The sequence below is a fragment of the Oncorhynchus mykiss genome, chromosome 17 (genome assembly GCF_013265735.2).
Source record: "Oncorhynchus mykiss isolate Arlee chromosome 17, USDA_OmykA_1.1, whole genome shotgun sequence".
NCBI lineage: Eukaryota > Metazoa > Chordata > Actinopteri > Salmoniformes > Salmonidae > Oncorhynchus > Oncorhynchus mykiss.
In genome coordinates, this window is record NC_048581.1 from 48,773,309 (window position 1) to 48,790,710 (window position 17,402).

The 17,402-nt window shown below is 46.8% G+C and overlaps 1 protein-coding gene across 1 annotated transcript in view; it reads left to right on the forward strand.

Moving 5' to 3' along the window:
* The window catches only part of bsnb (bassoon (presynaptic cytomatrix protein) b), a 119,900-nt gene that overhangs the window by 79,985 nt on the left and 22,513 nt on the right, over positions 1 to 17,402 (forward strand). The window contains exon 5 of the mRNA XM_036950013.1: positions 3,508 to 10,128. Within this exon, the coding sequence (XP_036805908.1) occupies positions 3,508 to 10,128 (6,621 nt within the window). The remainder of the gene's footprint in view (positions 1 to 3,507; positions 10,129 to 17,402) is intronic.

Consider the following 17,402-nt stretch of genomic DNA (forward strand, 5'->3'; position numbering starts at 1 on the left):
CATTGCGATCGTGATTAATCAGCGTTATTAACATGCAATGCCCTGTTTTTTATTTATTTATTATTATTATTATTTATTTTTTTACTTCATCATTATATTTTGATCAACTTGTTCATTTATTTCCGTCATTCTTCAACTGTATTGCAGTGATTGGGAAAATGTATTGTACAAGCATGTGACAAAAATATCATGTTTTTTTCTTTGTGTGTTGTTTTTTGTCACTTTTTTATCTCAACCTTTTTATTTAGTCATATTTATACAGTGTCGTGAAAAAGTATTTGCCCACTTTCAGATTTTTCTCTATTTTTGCATATTTTTGATACTGAATGTAATTTGATCTTCAACCAAAACCTAATATTAGATAAAGGGAACCTGAGTTTACAAATAACACAAAAGAATATACTTATTTTATTTATTTTATTAAGAAAGGTTCCACAATAAGAACCTCATACCAACGGTCAAGCATGGTGGTGGTCGTGTGATGGTTTGGGGATGCTTTGCTGCCTCAGGACCCAGACGACTTGCCTTAATAGAAGGAACCCTGAATTCTGCTCTGTATCAGAGAATTCTACAGGAGAATGTCAGGTCATCTGTCTGTGAGCTGAAGCTGAAGCGCAGCTGGGTCATGCAGCAAGACGGTGATCCAAAAAACACAATCAGTGTTGTTTGGACCAGTCAAAGTCCAGACCTAATCCCAATTGAGATTATTATTATAGATTTTTTAAATTGAACCTTTATTTAACTAGGCGAGTCAGTTAAGAATAAATTCTTATTTACAATGACGGCCTACCCTGACCAAACCCGGACAACGCTGGGCCAATTGTGCTCCGCCCTATGGGACTCCCAATCACGGCCGGATGTGATGCAGCCTGGATTTGAACCATGGACTGCAGTGATGCGTCTTGCACTGGGATGCAGTGTCCTTAGAGCGCTGCACCACTCGGGTGCCCAAAGTCCTGCCAGATGTTGTGGCAGGACTTGAAACAAGCAGTTCATCCTTGAAAAACCACACATGTTGCTGAGTTAAAGCAGCAATTATTTTCACATAGGAAAATTGGGTGTTGTGTAACTTTGTTAATTAAATACATAACAAAAAAAAGTGATACTAGTTTTATTTGTACACTCCGTGTCACGATCGTCGTATGATATGCGTACATTCTCTTTTAATGAATGAAACAATTAACAAAAACAACAAAACCAACATACGAAACTTGAAGCTATACAACTTAGTGCAGACAGGCAACTAAACATAGTCAAGATCCCACAACACAAATGAAGAAAATGGCAACCTAAATATGATCCCCAATCAGAGACAACGACAAACAGCTGTCTCTGATTGGGAACCATATCAGGTCAACATAGACATACAAAAACCTCTAGACATACAAAAACCTCTAGACATACAAAAACCCTAGACATACAAAAACTAGAGTACCCACCCTAGTCACACCCTGACCCAACCAAAATATATAGAAAAACAGATATCTAAGGTCAGGGCGTGACAGTACACCCCCCCCCCCCCCCTCCCCCACACACAAAGGGGCTCCCAGCCGCAAACCTGAACCTATAAGGGAGGGTGGGCATCTACCCTTGGTGGGCATCTACCCTTGGTGGCGGATCTGGTTCTGGACGCAGCCCCCCCTCCTTACGCTGATCCCTCCGCTTCTGTGGAACCGGACCATGGATCATAGCTCGTCGCTGAAGACTCTAGACTGCAGCTCGTCGCTAGAGGCCCCGGACTGGGGACCGTCGCTGGAGACCCCAGACTGGGGACCGTCGCTGGAGACCCCGGGCTGGGGACCGTCGCTGGAGCCCCAGACTGGGCACCGTCGCTGGAGACCCCGGACTGGGGACCGTCACTGGAGACCCCGGACTGGGGACCGTCGCTGGAGACCCCGGACTGGGGACCGTCGCTGGAGGTTCCGGACTGTGGACCGTCATTGGAGGTTCCGGACTGGAAACTATCGCCGAAAGCCCTGGACTGGGAACTGTTGCCGGAAGCTCTGGACTGTGGAGGCACACTGGTGGCCTGATGCGTGGTACCGGTACAGGTGGCACCGGGCTGATGACACGCACCTCAGGGCGAGTGCATAGAGGAGGCACAGGACATACTGGACTGTGGAGGCGCACTGGAGACCTGATGCATGTGACCGGTACACATGGACACGCACCTCAGGGCGAGTGCTGGGGAAAAGGCACAGGACGTACTTGACTATGTAGGCGCACTGGAGGTTCTAGAGCGCAGAGCTGGCACAACCCTTCCTGACTGGATGCTCACTCCAGCCCGGCAAGTGCGGGAAGCTAGCACAGGGCGCACTGGGCTGTGAAGGCGCACTGGAGACCTTATGCGTGGGACCGGTACAGGTAGCACCGGGCTGATGACACGCATCTCAGCACGCCCGCTCTGCAGCGCTCTCAATGCCAGCACCTCTCTCCGGAATCTTTTGTCGAGCTCCTCACTCGACTCCCTGACTGGCTCCATGTGCCCCTCCCAAATTTTTTCTTGGGGTTGACTCTCGTGCCTGCTCCGTTGAGCTATCTCCTCATATCGTCGCCGTTCCACTTTCGCTGCCTCTATCTCCTCCTTAGGACGCCGATACTCCCCGGGCCTGCGTCCAGGGTCCTTTTCCATCCTGGATCTCCTCCCAAGTCCACTCCTCCTGTACACGCTGTTTGGTACATTTTTGGTGGGATCTTCTGTCATGATCGTTGTATGAGTGAGACCAAGGCGCAGCGTGGTATGCGAACATTCTCTTTTAATGAATGAAACACTTAACAAAATCAACAAACGAAACGTGAAGCTATACAATTTAGTGCAGACAGGCAACTAAACATAGTCAAGATCCCACAACACAAATGAGGAAAATGGCTACCTAAATATGATCCCCAATCAGAGACAACGACAAACAGCTGTCTCTGATTGGGAACCATATCAGGCCAACATAGACGTACTAAAACCCCTAGACATACAAAAACCCTAGACATACAAAAACTAGAGTACCCACCCTAGTCACACCCTGACCCAACCGAAATATATAGAACAACAGAGATATCTAAGGTCAGGGCGTGACACTCAGGTTCCCTTTATCTAATATGAGGTTTGGTTGAAGATCTGATAACATTCAGTACCAAAAATATGCACAAATTTAGAAAATCAGAAAGGGTGCAAGTACTTTTCAAGGCACTGTATGTATTACATTATCTGTTATAGTTGCATGTGCTTTAATGATTGAACTCCTTTAATTACATTGAGTCTCTTGTGTCTTGCCAGAATAGTAATATATCCTGTATAAGCTCCATTGCTTTAATTCCAATCCCTATCATCTGTGAAACAAATGCTCATAAAAGTGACACTACCGTTGAGTTAGGTGAAACGATAGGAAAGAAAGGGTGCGCTGATGCCTGTAATAGACTTTTTTGCTATAGAAACAAATTAAGTCAAGGGGAAAAAGGACTGATGCTAATACCGCCCTCTGACCTCTCTCTTTTTTTCTCTCTTTCCTTCAGTATTCCAACAAGTCCAGCACACAGAGCCTCAGTGACACGGGCTACTCGTCAGATGGGATATCCGGCTCCATGGGCGAGATCACAGGCCAGATCCAGGAGGATCCGGGGTTGAAGCTAAGTGAACGAGGCCCCTCTAGCCCCTCTGAGATAACCAAGCTGGAGAGCTCCATGCGGCCACTGCTAGAATCAAAGTCCAAGGAGGCTGCAGACCAGGGCCGGGGGAGGCCTCACTCTCTGTCCATTGGCCAGGACGAGGAGTACAACTCGGATGGGGAAGTGTCGGACGATCTCAGCTCAAAGCTGCGACACGACTATGTGGAGGACAGCAGCGAGAGTGGTCTGTCCCCCTTACCGCCCAGGCAGAAGAAGTCCCATAAAGAAATGACAGATGAGGAGTTCATGAGGAGGCAGATCATGGAAATGAGCGCTGACGAGGATGAGATGGAGGAGGAAGAAGGGTACGGCTACCAGAAAACAAAAAACAAAAAGGATTTGGGGAAGGAGAAACGACGTAGCCTCACCCACCATTCCAGTAGTTTTGAAGAGGACACCAAGGGCGCTGATGGTGAAGAAGACGAAGGTATGATGGCTTCCCAAGGAGGCCTGCGGCGGTTTAAGACCATCGAGCTGAACAACTCAGAGCATGACCTCAGAGAGCCAGAGCTGGAGATGGAGAGCCTGACTGGATCACCAGAGGAGCGGTCGAGGGGGGAGTATTCCTCCACCCTACCTGCCACCACTCCCAGCTACACCTCCGGCACATCCCCTACCTCTGTGTCCTCCATGGAGGATGACAGTGACAGCAGCCCCAGCCGCAGGCAGAGACTGGAAGAAGCCAAGCAGCAGAGGAAGGCTCGCCACCGCTCCCATGGCCCACTCCTGCCCACCATTGAGGACTCATCCGAAGAAGACGAGCTGAGGGAGGAAGAGGAGCTTTTGAGAGAACAGGAGAAGATGAGAGATCTGGACCTGCAGAGGATCCGCAGCACAGCCAGGAAAACTAAGAGAGACAAAGAGGAGCTGAGGGCCCAGAGACGTAGAGAGAGATCCAAGACTCCGCCCAGCAACCTCTCTCCCATCGAGGATGCATCCCCAACAGAGGAGCTGAGACAGGCAGCAGAGATGGAGGAGCTCCACAGATCCTCCTGCTCAGAGTACTCCCCTTCCATGGATTCAGAGGCAGAGGGCTTTGAAATGATGGGCTCCAAGCTCTACAAGTCAGGAAGCCACCACAACCTACCCACGTTCATGTCTCTCTACTCCCCCACTGAAAAACCTACTGCCACTTCACCGTCTGACAAGACACTGAAAAGTGCAGAGGAGGTTTATGAAGAAATGATGAGGAAAGCAGAGATGCTGCAGCAGCAGCAGCAGGGACAGCCAGGAAGGCCAGGTCAACAACAAGGAAGTCCACAAAGGCAACTGGCTGGGGCACCTCAGCCTGGCAATAAACAACATCTAGACACTGGAGCTTCCCTAACACCTGGCTCCAGCCCCACACAGATCTCTGCACCTGTTTCCTTCTCCTCAAACGACCCACGTGGGTCTGGACGAGGGATCCCCCAAGGAATCAGTGTGACACAGCATCTATCGAAAGAAACCCAAGACAGGATGAGGACGCAGACTGCCAAAATAGGGGGTGTTATCCCCCCGGCAGCTGGAAGACCAGGTACTCATGGACCAGCACAGGGGGTGCCTCCTCCTGACCCTGGAGTGCCTTCCATCGCATCCTCCCTCTTCTCCTATTTTAAAGGCACCAGTCCTCCTGTTTCCCCTGCTCCCTCTCCCTCACAGAGCCCCACTCATTCCCCGTCCCCACGACCCACAGGGCCTGGGGTGTCCCCACGACCCACAGGGCCTGGGGTGTCCCCACGACCCACAGGGCCTGGGGTGTCCCCACAAACCACTGGGCCTGGGGGGTCCCCACGACATTCTCAGCCTGGCGCTGGTGGCCCAACCTCCCCAATACCGCCACAACAACATGGAGCCCAGACGCCACAAAGATCAGCGTCGCCACGCCTTGCAAGACAACAGTCCTCCTCCGACTCACCAGTAATGGTGATAACTCTGGGCTCTGAGACCACCACCAGTTCTGCAAAGCCTTTAACTGTAAACTCTTCCACTTCGCCCCTGTCCTCGCCAACACAGGGTATGGGTCAGCCCATGTATCAGCAACATACTCCTTCAACAAGCTCCCCAACATCCACACAAATGCACCCACTGCACCAAACCCCTCAACCCGGTTTACAGAGGCCCCAAACTGCAGAGAGGGTTAATGTTGGTATGAGCATGACAATGACAACCACAGCTACCACATACAGTCGTGGGTCAATGTCAATGGAAAATATCTCCCTATGTAGAATCTCCAACGTTCCAGGTACCTCTAGGGTCGTGGAGCAGGGCCAAATTCAAATGCATCCGACTGGACCTGCATCTGTGGTGGACCTGAGAGCACCAATGAAGCCTGCCCCAATCATCATGACTGACCAGGGCATGGATCTAACGTCTCTGGCAACTGATACAAGGAGGTATTCTCTCGATGCTGAACAACCACCCAGCCGCCACACAGCGGTGCAGGACCTGAATGCAGCCATGAACCTCAATGCACAAGAGCAGCCGCATGTGTCTGCGTCCACTCCAACAACAGTCACCGTGGCAGCCTCCATGTTTATATCTCAGCCTAAGGGGCATCCAGTGGTTTATGGAGATCCCCTTCAGAACCGTATGGATCTGGGGCAAGGCGTTGGATCAGCAATGTGTCTTACACAAACTAAGACACCCATCACTGACCCGTCCATTCCTAAGATTGACGCATGTCTGGAGGATTTGGGCATCCAGCAGCAGCAACTCCAGATGCAGCAGCAGAAGCTTCTACAGCAACAACAGCTCCTCGAGCAGCAGCTCCAGCAGCACCAGCAGTCCTCTTTCGCTCGCTATAACCTAGCAAACCAGGTCCAGCCGCTGTTGCTGAAGAAAGACCTGGTGGTGAGCCAGACAAGCATTGGCATTGCTCAGCCTGTGGTCAGTGTCAGTGCAATTCCTAGAGTATCTCCCTTACCTCCTCAGCCAGTGTCTGTGTCTCCACCTTCCTCTAACACTCTGCATGACTATTGTCAGGGTGGGCTTGCTTTGGAGTTGAAGAACAAGCCCACGGTCATGAACCTGTCCACGGGAAAGCCCCATGTTATGATGGTCCAACTGGAAGACCGCAATACATCTCAGGTGGCCACAGTGACTCAGCTGGTCAAAGAGCCTCCTCCTCCCCAGGTCCTGGATCTCACTGGTGGACAGATGCAGAAACCAGAGAACCAAGTGGCTTGTTGTGACGTTGTTTACAAGTTACCCTTCGCTGGTAGTTGTGCAGGGAACTTAACTCAGAAAAATCTTACCACTGAACCTTCCCAAGTCACCCTTCCACCCCCTGCCCCACATTACAGTGTAAGCCAGCAGCAGCAGCAGCAGCAGCAACAGCAGCAGCAGCAACAGCAGCAGCAGCAACAGCAGCAGCAGCAACAGCAACAACAACAGCAGCAGCAGCAACAGCAGCAGCAGAAACAACAACAACAACAACGTCAACAACAACAACAGCAACATCATCATCATCAACAGCAACAACAACAACAACAACAACAACAACAACCTGGAAATAATGGCTACCAGACATCAAGCATGCAAGGAGCACCAGAGGAGCTTAAACCAATGCAGGGAGTCCCTCCATACCCTATAACCCCTGGAGGGAGACTTCAACCTTCTATGTCTGACACCAACCTGTCTAATGCAGGGCTTCAGTACTATCAGAGGACTGACCCTGGGGACTTGGCTGTGGATCTGAGCACCATGAATCAAACCTACGAAGGAGGATATCTTGGCATGGGTGCGCAGTATGGATCCTACACAGACTTACGTCATGAAGGAGATGTTACAGGTTCTCCCTTACCCCTGCGACGATACGGCTCCATGTCCAACATCAACCAAGACTACGGCTATGGTCAGGCAGGTTTACCGGACGCCAACCTGGCACAGTATAGTGCCACCACTGCCAGAGAGATCAGCCGAATGTGTGCAGCTCTGAACTCTATGGATCAGTTTGGTCAACGGTACAGCAACCCTGACATGATGCAGTATGGTGCTGGAAGAGGAGCAGGCCCTGCAGCCAGGCTCAACCTACAGCAAAGTTTAGCATCAATCCGAGCCAACCTACTCTATGCCCCTGACGGCAGGCCCACTGCACACGGCCAAGCCCTAACCAATCTGATCAATGCCAGACAAGCAAGCATACGGGCCTTATATCCATCTGCAATGAGAGGAGCTGATGGCATGACATACTCCACCATCAACAGCCCAATAGCCTCTACCTTGCCAATAACCACCCAACCTTCCTCTGTTCTGCGACCCATGCCACGAGGAATATACCGACCTTACCCTGCAGGCGTGACTGCTGTACCACTGGCTAGCCTCACTAGGTTGCCTCATGTGACCCCAAGGATGCCTCTGTCTACACAGGGACCTTACGGTTACGCTTCTCCCAACCAGTTTCCTACAACAGCGGGTGTTCCTGGAAATGTACCTGACACAAGCACCTCCACCCAGGAAGCTCCTGTCTACCTTGGGAAGCCTTTGGAAACCGTGCACACAGCTGCAACTTTACAACCGGCCCACCCGGTTTCTCATATGGGTGGACAGATTGTACAAACTACTGCAATGGCAATTCAGTCTGCAAACCAACAGACCCCCCAAACTCATATCCAAGTGCAGAAAGTTACGACACACCCCCTTACACAAACTCAAATGCAAGCCCAAATACAGCAACAAATGCAGTCCCAAATACAGCAACAAATGCAAACTCAAATGCAACAACAAATACCAACTCAAACTCAAGCTTTATCCCTGACTCAAACCCAGTCCCAGCTAATAACTCGGCCTCAGCCCCAGGCTCTAGTGCAGCACCAGACTCAGCTGCAGCCCCAGACCACACTCCAGGCTGCAGCAGCCAGCACCACCATTGCTACTTCCGTAGACCCAGAGCTAGAAAAGGTAGAAGAGCGTTTGAGACAGCAGCAAGAGCAGATGCTGCAGATGGAGCGAGAGCGTGTGGAGCTGGAGAAACTTCGGCAAATGCGCCTGCATGAGGAACTGGAGAGAGACCGCATGGAGCTCCAGAGGCACAGGGAGAAAGAACAGATGTTGGTGCAGCGCGAGATTCAGGAGCTGCAGACCATCAAACAGCAAGTCCTGCATCAGCAGCAATCGGAAAGGGAGACCCAGCTGGTCATGCAGAGGGAACAGCTAGCCCAGCAGAGGATGCAACTGGACCAGATCCAGTCGCTGCAGCAACAGCTCCAGCAGCAGTTGGAGGAGCAGAAGAGGCAGAAGACTGCAGTGGTGGAGGCAGCAGCTGCAGCCGCAGCAGCCGAGGCAGCTGCTGTATCGGCAGCAGCAGCTGCTACAGCCACTACTGCTCAAGGGTTAGTAGTTGGAGGAGGAACCCCACAAGGTTTCATCATCTGTGACCAGAGTGGTAGGGTGATTCAACAGGAGGGCCAAAGTGTGCAGTTCTGGCAACCCCACATGGAAGGGCAGGTGGTCCAAACAGTGGTGACCCCAAGGCCTATACCTAGCTCTGCCTCTGAGATGTCCTTTAGAAATAGCGAGGATCAGGCGGAGTCCAGGGTCATGAAGAAGCGGAACTCCATGCCTCGTCTTAGGGACGAAGCAGAGGAGGAGCCAGTGAGGAGGATTGCAGATAGCTGCGTGCAGACGGATGATGAAGATGGTGAGGACAGGTATATGAACCGTAGGGGCAGGAGAACCAGGCGCATCGCCGACTGCAGCGTCCAGACAGACGACGAGGATCAAGCAGAGTGGGAGCAACCGGTTAGGCGCAGGAGGTCACGCTTCTCCAAGCACTCAGACTCTAGCGCGGAGGTCAAATCCGATGGAATCTCCAAAGTGTCCTCCTCTAGCATAGCCATTCAGACCACCAACGACTCCTCATGCCAGACTGAGACAGACCAGTTGGGCAGGGTCTCACCTGCAATCCACATCACTGCGGCTGAGACAAACAAGGTGGAGCTACTACACTACATCTCTGCTCCTGAGAGAACCCATAAGGGTGAGAGCTTGGCCTGTCAGACCGAACCAGAGGTCCAGTCTCAGGGGGTGGTGGCCCCTCAGCTCAGTGTCCCCACCACCATCAGCCCATACTCCACCACCATGCAGATGGTAGGCTCCACCCCATCTCCTCCCCAAGGGGTGGCCAAGTTCGAAAGGAGGAAACCTGATCCTCTGGATATCGGCTACCAAGGCCAGCAGCAGAACGAGTCCCCATCTCGCCAGCCTCCCAAGTCTCCTCAGGTGCTGTACTCCCCTGTGTCCCCACTGTCACCCCATCGGATGCTGGAGACCACCTTCACCTCCCAGGAGAAACTCAACAAGGCGCACGTCACACCCCAGCAGAAAGCCTTCACTGCCGAGTCCCCTCAGCGTCATCAGAGCCTCCCCAGGCCCATCAAAAGTGTGCAGCGCTCCATGTCAGACCCCAAACCCCTCAGCCCCACCTCAGAAGACCCTGCCAAGAACAGGTTCTCACCATATCATCAGCAGGCCCTCTCCAACAGTCAGGTATGTAATAAGTTGCATTATTATTTCACTTTCACTTCAGTAACATTAAAACCCTGTGAGAACCCCGATTGCAAAGATGAAACAGGTCCTAACCTGCAAAAACTATACTAAATATATTCACGTCACCAAATAACAGATTAGAACACACTGTTTTGAAAAGGTGGTCTACAGTATCCTACAGTATCCTCAACAGGACTCTCTGGCGTAGCACCATAGTGTAGCCGGAGGACAGCAATTTTCCGTCCTCTTCTGGGTACATTGACTTCAATACAACACTTAGGAGGTGAATGGTTCTCACCTCCTTCCATAGACTTACCCAGTAATTATGATGACGTCCGGAGGAATCGGAGCTCTTGCAGCATGGATTGACATGTTGTCCACCCAATCAAAGCATCAGTGAATGAATCTAGTAATAAAATCATAAGGTACAGATAGATAGCACTCCAGTGCATAAAATGTGTTGAGTAGTTGACTCAAAAAGAGAGAAAGACAGTTGAGCAGTTTTGAACAAATTCATTTCTTAAAAAGTTAAGGAGAAGCAGCAGACAGTGCTTTCAGAAATTATTCATACTCTTAATTCATAACTTTTCCACATTTTGTTGTGTTACAGCCTGAATTTTAAATATATTTAATTTAGATGTTGTGTCACTGGCCTACACACAGTACCCCATATTTTTTTTTAGAAATGTTTACAAATGAATTAAAAACGAAAGCTGAAATGTCTTAACTCAATAAGTATTCAACCCCTTTATTATGGCAAGCCTAAATAATTTCAGGAGTAAACTTTTGTTTAACAAGTCACAGAAGTTGTATGGACTCATACTGTGTGCAATAATAATGTTTAACCTGTTTACATATATAATTATCTGTAAGGTCCCTCAGTCGAGAACTGCAATTCAGACACAGATTCAACCACAAAGACCAGGGAGATTTTCCAATGCCTTGCAAAGAAGAGCACATATTGGTAGATGGGTAAAAATGTTCAAAGCAGTCATTAAATATCCCTTTGAGCATGGTGAAGTTATTAATTACACTTTGAATGGTGTATCAATAGACACAGTCACGACAAAGATACACACGTCCTTCCTAACTCAGTTGCAGGAGAGGAAGAAAACCGCTCAGGGATTTCACCATGAGGCCATTTAAAGAGTTTAATGACTGTGATAGGAGAAATCTGAGGATGTATCAACAACATTGAAGTTACTTCACAATACTAACCTAAATGACAGAGTGAAAAGGATGCCTGTACAGAGTAAAAAATATTTCAAAACATGCATCCTGTTTGCAATAAGGCACTAAATCTCTATTGCACTGCACATTGCCCTTTTCCACCCCTCCTGTATTCCCTGTTCACTCATGACTGCACGGCCAGGCACGACCATTATTAAGTTTGCAGATGACACAACAGTGGTAGGCCTGATCATCGACAATGAAAAGACTGCCTATGGGGAGGAGGTCAGAGACCTGGCTGTGTGGTGCCAGGACAACAGCCTCTCTCTCAACGTGATCAAAACAAAGGAGATGATTGTGGCCTACAGGAAAAAGTAGACCGAGCACCCCCCCCCCATTCTCATCAATGGGGCTGCAGTGAAGCAGGTTGAGAGCTTCAAGTTCCTTGGTGTCCACATCACCAACAAACTAACATGGTCCAAGCACACCAAGACAGTCTGGAAGAGGGCACGACAAAACCTATTCCCCCACAGGAGGCTGAAAAGATTTGGCATGGGTCCTCAGATCCTCAAAAGGTTCTACAGCTGCACCATCGAGAGCATCTAGACTGGTTACATCACTGCCTGGTATGGAGGGTAGTGTGAACGGCCCAGTACATCACTGGGGCCAATCTTCCTGCCATCCAGGACCTCTATACCAGGCGGTGTTGGAGGAAGGCCCTAAAATTTGTCAAAGACTCCAGCCACCATAGTCATAGAATGTTCTCTCTGCTACCGCATGGCAAGCGGTACCTGAACACCTAATCAAATGGCTACCCAGACTATTTGCATTGCTACCCCCACTTTACACCGCTGCTACTCTCTGTTGTTATTATCTATGCATAGTCACTTTAATAACTCTACCTACATGTACATATTACCTCAACTAAACGGCACCCCCCGCACATTGACTCTGTACCAGTACCCCCCTGTATATAGTCTCACCATTGTTATTTTTCTGCTGCTCTTTAATTACTTGTTACTTTTATCTCTTATTCTTATTCATATTTTTTAAACTGCATTGTTGGTTAGGGGCTCATAAGTAAGCATTTCACTGTAAGGTCTGTTGTATTCGCCGCATGTGACTAATAACGTTTTATTTGATTTGATTTAAAGTATAACTGCAAAAAAAAGAAAAAAAAAGAGAAAGAAATCCGACACAACACATCAATAGGTACCACTCTTCATATTTTCAAGCATGGTGTTGGCTGAATCATGTTATGGGTATAGAGCTAAGTACAGGCAAATTCCTAGCGGAAAACCTGTCTCAGTCGGCTTTCCAACAGACACTGGGAGACAAACTCACTTTTCAGCAGGACAATAACCTAAAACACAAGGCCAAATATGCACTGGAGTTGCTTACCAAGACGACATTGAATGTTCCTGAGTGGCCTAGTTACAGTTTTCACTTAAAATTACTTGAAAATCTATGGTAAGACTTGAAAATGTCTGTCTAGCAATGTTCAACAACCAATTTGACAGAGCTTGAAGAATTAAAATAATAATGTGCAAAATGTGTACAATCCAGGTGTGCAAAACATCTTAGGGACTTATCAATTAAGATTCAAAGCTGAAATCACTGCCAAAGCTGATTCTAACATGTATTGACTCGGGTGTGAATATTTATTGAAGTTAGATATTTATATTTTTCATTTTCAATATAATTGCTTAAATGTATTGAAACATGTTTTCACTTTGTCATTATGGGGTATTGTGTGTAAATGGACGAGGACAATAATATATTTAATCAATTTTGAATTCAGGCTGTAACACAGCAACATTTGGAACAAGAGAAGGTATGTGAAGGTATTAACTGTTAAACTGCTTGCTGTACAATGTACTGGGAAAGGGACAGGGGGATACCTAGTCAGTTGCACAACTGAATGCATTTAACAAAAATGTTTCCTTTGCATTTAACCTAGCCCCTCTGAATCAGAAAGGTACTGGGGGGCTGCCCTAATCGACCTCCATTGGCCACTCGGGAAGCAGTTGTTGGGGGTTAATTGCCTTGCTCAGATACATTTATAGTATGAGATTATGGGGAATGGGAATAAGATGAATACAAACAGTGTTGGGAAGGGATCGCAGCAGTGATTGAATGAGGGTATGAGGCATGAGTTGAGGTGTTCAGAGTCTTGACTTCAGTGCAGGACAGGCTCATTATGGATGAATGGTGTTGGAGAACAGCTCAACCTCTGCTGAGGGCAGGACAGAATTTGACTGGGAGGACAAAAAACTATTACACAAAAGACTACACAGTTAGAAAAAAAGAGCTAAGAATGAGTTAATACAATCAAGGAGTAAAATCATTGATGTGTAATAATGTGATTGTGTATGTGTCTCTGATTGACTACATACGGTAATGACAGAAAATTGACAGGTATAATCACAGTGCTTGGAGAGGAAACATTCAATGTGCCAGAGGCATGAGACGTGGCTTCAGTTCATATCAGGAAAGATTCCTCACAACTTCTCCACTGGCAGCTTCATTAAATAGTAACCGCAAAGCACCAGTCTCAACATCAACAGTGAAAAAGCCATATCTCAGACTGGTCAATAGAAATCAAACATTAAGATGGGGGAAAAAGAACACAGACACTGCAGAGGAACTCTGCCTAGAAGGCCAGCTTCCCGGAGTTGCCTCTTCACTGTTGACAATGAGACTGGTGTTTTGCGGGTACTATTTAATGAAGCTGCAGTTGAGGACCTGTGAGGTGTCTATTTCTCAAACTAGACACTCTAATGTACTTGTCCTCTTGCTCAGTTGTGAACCGGGGCCTCCCACTCCTCTTTCTATTCTGGTTTGTTTGCTCTGTTCTGTGAAGGGAGTAGTACACAGCGTTGTACGAGATCTCAAGTTTCTTGGCAATTTCTCGCATGGAATAGCCTTCATTTCTCAGAACAAGAATAGATTGACGAGTTTCAGAAGAAAGTCCTTTGTTCCTGGCCATTTTGAGCCTGTAATCAAACCCACAATTGCTGATGCTCCAGATATTCAACTAGTCTAAAGAAGGCCAGTTTTATTGCTTCTTTAATGAGGACACCAGTTTTCAGCTGTGCTAACATAATTTCAAAAGGGTTTTCTAATGATCAATTAGCCTTTTAAAATCATAAACTTCGATAAGCTTACACAACGTGACATTGGAACACGAGTGATGATTGCTGATAATGGGCCTCTGTACACCTATGTAGATATTCCATTCAAAATCAGCCTTTTCCATCAACAATAGTCATTTACAACATTGACAATGTCTATCCTGTATTTCTGATCAATTTGATATTATTTGAATGGACAAAAAATTAGATTTTCTTTCAAAAACAAGGACATTTCTAAGTGACCCCAAACTTTTGAACAGAAGTGTATATATACAGTATATGTATGTATGTATGTATGTATGTATATATATATATACACTTCCGTTCAAAACTCAGAGGCACTGAGTTTGAATGACTTCAACTACAACTACAGTTGAAGTCATTAAAACTCGTTTTTCAACCACACTACAAATTTCTTGTAAACAAACTACAGTTTTGGCAAGTCGGTTAGGACATCTACTTTGTGCATGACACAAGTCATTTTTCCAACAATTGTTTACAGACAGGTTATTTTTAAGGTCACTTTTAATTCACTGGTATCACAATTCCAGTGGGTCAGAAGTTTACATATACTAAGTTGACTGCCTTTAAACAGCTTGGAAAATTCCAGAAAATTATGTAATGGCTTTAGAAGCTTCTGATAGGTTAATTGACATAATTTAAGTCAATTGGAGGTGTACCTGTGGATGTATTTCAAGGCCTAGCTTCAAACTCAGTGCTTCTTTGCTTGACATCATGGGAAAATCTAAATAAGTCACCCAAGACCAATAAATTGTAGACCTCCACAAGTCTGGTTCATCCTTCGGAGCAATTTCCAAACACCTGAAGGTACCACGTTCATCTGTACAAACAATAGTATGCAAGTATAAACCCCATGGGAACACGCAAATGTCATAGAGCTCAGGAAGGAGACACGTTCTGTCTCCTAGAGATTAACATACTTTGGTGCGAATCAATCCCAGAACAACAGCAAAGGACCTTGTGAAGATGCTGGAGGAAACAGGTACAAAAGTATCTATATCCACAGTAAAACAAGTCTTATATCGACATAACCTGAAAGGCCACTCAGCAAGGAAGAAGCCACTGCTCCAAAACCGCCATAAAAAGCCAGACTACGGTTTGCAACTGCACATGGGAACGAAGATCGTACTTTTTGGGGAAATGTCCTCTGGTCTGATGAAACAAAAATATAACTGTTTGGCCATAATGGCCATCGTTATGTTTGGAGGAAAAAGGGGGAGACTTGCAAGCCGAAGAACTCCATCCCAACCGTGAAACACTGGGGTGGCAGCATCATGTTGTGGTGATGCTTTGCTGCAGGAGGGACTGGTGCACGTCACAAAATAGATGGCTTCATGAGGCAGGAAAACTATGTGGATGGAAACAGTATGTGGATATATTGAAGCGTGTGTGAGCAAGGAGGCCTACAAACCTGACTCAGTTACACCAGCTCTGTCAGGAGGAATGGACCAAAATTCACCCAACTTATTCTGGGAAGTTGTGGAAGGCTACCCAAAATGTTTGACCCAAGTTAAACAATTTAAAGGCACTGGTACCAAATACTAATTGAATGTATTAAAACGTCTGACCCACTGGGAATGTGATGAAAGAAATACAAACTGAAGTAAATCATTCTCTCTACTATTATTCTGACATTTCACATTTTTTAAATAAAGTGGTGACCCTAACTGACCTAAGACAGGGAATTTTTACTAGGATTAAATGTCAGGAATTGTGAAAAACAGAGTTTAAATGTAATTGGCTAAGGTGTATGTAAACTTCCGACTTCGAGTTCTTAGGAAACTATGCAGTTGTCATGACGTTGGTCTGTGGGTAATGAGAACTTGCACAATTGGTGGCTGACTAAATACTTTTTTGCCCCACTGTATCTGGGAAAGTCTACACATTATAGTTATCAGATTCACATGGAATTCTTGTGCAATTCAAATGTTTAAATATAAAATTTTGGGTGAAAAGATTAAACGTAATTTTAGCTTCCAAATGAGAGATTTGGGTTTTCATAAGGTTAGGGCTCTGTTCAATCAGTGGCCCACCCCTTTGAAGAGACATGGGCTATAAACTATGAAACACACCCTTTCAACCTCCACTATATAAGCCCTTGACGAAAATGTAACCTCCTGTTCCGGATACATTAGGATGACGGTCCAATGTCAGAAGGATTCGGATAATAACTACAGAACGAAGCCAACCTCAGCGTGAGCTTTGGTTGGGAATGGTAGGAACTTTTAACTCTTATTCGCTACAGAAGTAATCCCTCCTAGCCGTTGAGTTAGCAGCGGCCGCTGTAAACTTGGGCTAGGAGAGGACGGACAGAGTATCCGGTCTACCACACAACGACGACACTACAACGTTTCCCGTTCACCACCAGAGACACTCTTCAGAGGTCAAAGGACTTGCGCAACACGGCCTTCCACCTACCACCAACCTATTGAAGCTCAGCTCAGAGTAAATATTTATTGCATTTTCCTTTTCCAAATGGGCGGTAATTTAGAATGCATAAGATTCTGTATTTACGATAGAGTAGCTGTCCAAGGCCCGATAGAGACATCGCTTCTTCCTTTGTTCTTCAGTCTTCCCGCTCTTTCACTCAAACCCAGCCCCCTTTTCTTTGTGTAACCAGCTGTCATATCTGTTCCGTCCGCTAGGGACGTTTTCCTTTATGACATAATTTGTAATCGAGGTATAATACATTCTGCGTATATGTAATTCTGTGTGATTAGTTAGGTATTTAGTAAATAAATAATTAAACCCAATTTTGTATTGCTGATTCAACTTGCTAGCCTGGGTTCGTGAAGATAACCAATAATTTACAACTTTCAGATGAGACTGAAATAAGGTGACGATTAATATTGCCGATTATATTGCTATTGATGTAAAATATTACTAGGTCTTTAAGAGTTTATTCGGAAGATAACTGCTCTATAAATATTCTTTCCTGGTGCCCCGACT